Here is a 2522-nt window from a genome sequence, read left to right on the forward strand (position 1 = left end):
CTTCTCCTCTTGAGAGCACCGTAGCCAGCTTTCTCTGTTTCTACTGCTGAAAATAGGAACAGGTATAGACTCCTGTGTCAATTTTTTTTTTTTTTTTGGTGGTCGTGGCGCTGTCCCTGAGCTCTTCAGCTCAAGGCTAGCACTCTACCACTTGAGCCACAGCGCCACTTCTGGGTTTTTCTGTTTATGTGGTGCTAAGGAATCGAACCCAGGGCCTCATGCATGGGAAGCAAGCACTTTACCACTGAGCCACCTTCCCAGCCCCTGTGTCATTTCTTATTTACATTTCCCCAAACTCTATGAAACATTCGGTCTTAAAGTTGGGGGCTCCGGCTTGGAAAGACTAAGAGACTTTGTCCAAGGTGGTACGTCAGTAAGTAGTGAGATGCTCCCCAGATCTATCTGCTACCAGATTCAGGTCCTAGGGGGCCAAAAGGTTCTTGGGCCATGTGAAAGAATTCAAGGATGCTCACAGAAGAGTAACTGAGCAGGAGCAGATTTATGAATGCGATGCAAAAGCCAAACCAAGTAAAAGCGCCCCCTTCCGGATGGAGCAGGGGTAGGCTCACAAAGAAGCATGCAATGGTGGTCCCAAGGCCTTGAGCTTTTGTTGGGGTCTACACACAAGGCCTCTGTTGGAAAACTGGGTTCATGTGTCATTAAGTGCTGAGACTGAGTTGTGTATCATCAATATCTAGCACAGGTGTTTTTTTTTTGGGGGGGGGGTGTGGAGTTCCTGGCCTTGAGTGGTTAGACAAGGGGTATCCTGTTCTGTAAGTTTTCAGGGCTCCAGATCAACAAGTCCCCACTGCACGTCACAAGTCATCCCATTAATCACAGGCTCAGATGTGATTCCTTGCCAGATGTGATTCACTATCAACGTCTGAGCCGGGCTTCTCAGCCATTAGGTTCCCGAACTCCCATAATCCATCTGCCTTCATGACTCCAATGGCAAGACTCTCCTCCACAGCCCTGCTGGTGGGATCCAAGTCTGACATCCCTGCCTCAGTTTCCCAAATGTCAAACAACCACTCCGTCCCAAGCCTGGATTTATTTCCTAAGACTGCTAACCAAAGCCCCAACAACTGGGAGACTTTGAACAGCCCAGAGTCCCTCTCCTGGATGGAGGCTGGAAGTGGGGAATAGAGGTGTTGCAGGATTGTGTTTCCTGCCTTGGTTTTTCCCACCCTTCTGGTGTTTTCAGGAAATCCAGTGGATTGATTCCAGTGGAACTTCATGTTGACTTGGGGGCACCTGAGGAGACCCTATTCTGCCAGATTCACTTTCACACCAGGGCTTAGCTGGATGTGAGTTTAACACAGTACACAACCATCTGGATGGGAGGAAAAGCTAAACGAGACTTAGTGTGGAAAGGTACCTACTTAAGAGTGGCTCTTTCCTCACTGACAACCATGGAGAATGATCTCACTTCAGGCTGTCTATTGGATCAAGACAGCCGTCCACTCAGTGCTCCTGGAGGGTTCCAGCTGCTCAAGAGGAAAGCACAGAAGATGGTAATGACTGCGAACCTCAGGATGCCTTCAAAAGTGTCAGAGAGCTGGGCATTGGTGGTTCGTGTCTGGCTGACTCAGGAGGCTGAGATGTGAGGAAGGTGGTTTAAAGCCAGCCTGGGCAGGAAAGTCGTTGAAACGTTTTGTCTTCCAAAGAACAACTGGAAGTGGCACTGTGGCTCAAAGTGGTAGAGCACTGGCCTTGAGCAAAAGAGCTCAGAGACCAGCGCCCAGGCCCTGGGTTCAAGCTCTATGAAAAAAAGATGTTTTTGTTTGTTTTTTAAAGTGTTAGTGACCACAGGGCAGGGCTTGGAGGACTGTCCTGAGCTGGGACTGGGCCTTTTTGACCTCACAAATTGCCAGAAAGAAAGAGAAAAATTAGGACGCCTAGTTTCAGTGGCCTTTCACATAAACAGTGAAACCAGGTAGCAAAAAGTATCTCCCGAAGACTGCATGAGACATACTAAATAAATAAACATACATATAGATTCTTATGTAAGATTTCAAGCTAACTGGGGGGGGGGGCTTTGCTTGTCACTTTCCTAACTCCTTAAGGCCTTTCACCCCCTAAACCCTGAGCCCAGAGACAACTGCCTGACCCATTGGGGCCCCAGGCCTCCCCTGCCAGGCGCAGCAGTAGATCCCCGAGTGAGGCGGGGGGGGGGGGTCGGCTCGTCTAGGCAGCACTAGTGGCGCCCGGAGCGGCCGGCCCCGCCCCGTCCCGCCCTGAGGGACGAAGGGCGCCGCCCCGAGGGCGGGGCCTCGTGGAGGAGTCCTGCAGCGGGGCCGGGTGCTGGAGCAGCTGTCTCGCCATGTCGGCTGCGCAGGCGGGGAGTGTCTTCCAGAGGGCCCGGGGTCGGACCCTGGACGCGTTTCCCGCAGGTACAACTCGGGCCTCGGCCCTGGAGGAAACTCCTGGCCGCGGAACCGCTCTCCTTCCGGAACCTTGAGTCGTGCGCGCCGGACTCCAGCCGGACGCCTTTGCGGGTGCACCGTGTGGGTGGGTGGGGG

The 2522-nt window shown here is 52.7% G+C and overlaps 1 protein-coding gene across 2 annotated transcripts in view; it reads left to right on the top strand.

Annotated features, from left to right (window-relative positions):
* Nucleotides 1–2297: 2297 nt before the first annotated feature.
* Cpped1 (calcineurin-like phosphoesterase domain containing 1) overlaps nt 2298–2522 on the top strand; it is a 66053-nt gene continuing 65828 nt past the window's right edge. Inside the window, exon 1 of one of the 2 annotated variants that reach the window (XM_013011774.1) lies at nt 2298–2393. In XM_013011774.1, the coding sequence (XP_012867228.1) occupies nt 2324–2393 (70 nt within the window). In that variant the 5' untranslated portion in view covers nt 2298–2323. The remainder of the gene's footprint in view (nt 2394–2522) is intronic. The other variant, XM_013011775.1, reaches the window with a different exon arrangement.

This window comes from Dipodomys ordii, unplaced genomic scaffold (genome assembly GCF_000151885.1).
Source record: "Dipodomys ordii isolate 6190 unplaced genomic scaffold, Dord_2.0 Scaffold14, whole genome shotgun sequence".
Taxonomy (NCBI): Eukaryota; Metazoa; Chordata; class Mammalia; order Rodentia; family Heteromyidae; genus Dipodomys; species Dipodomys ordii.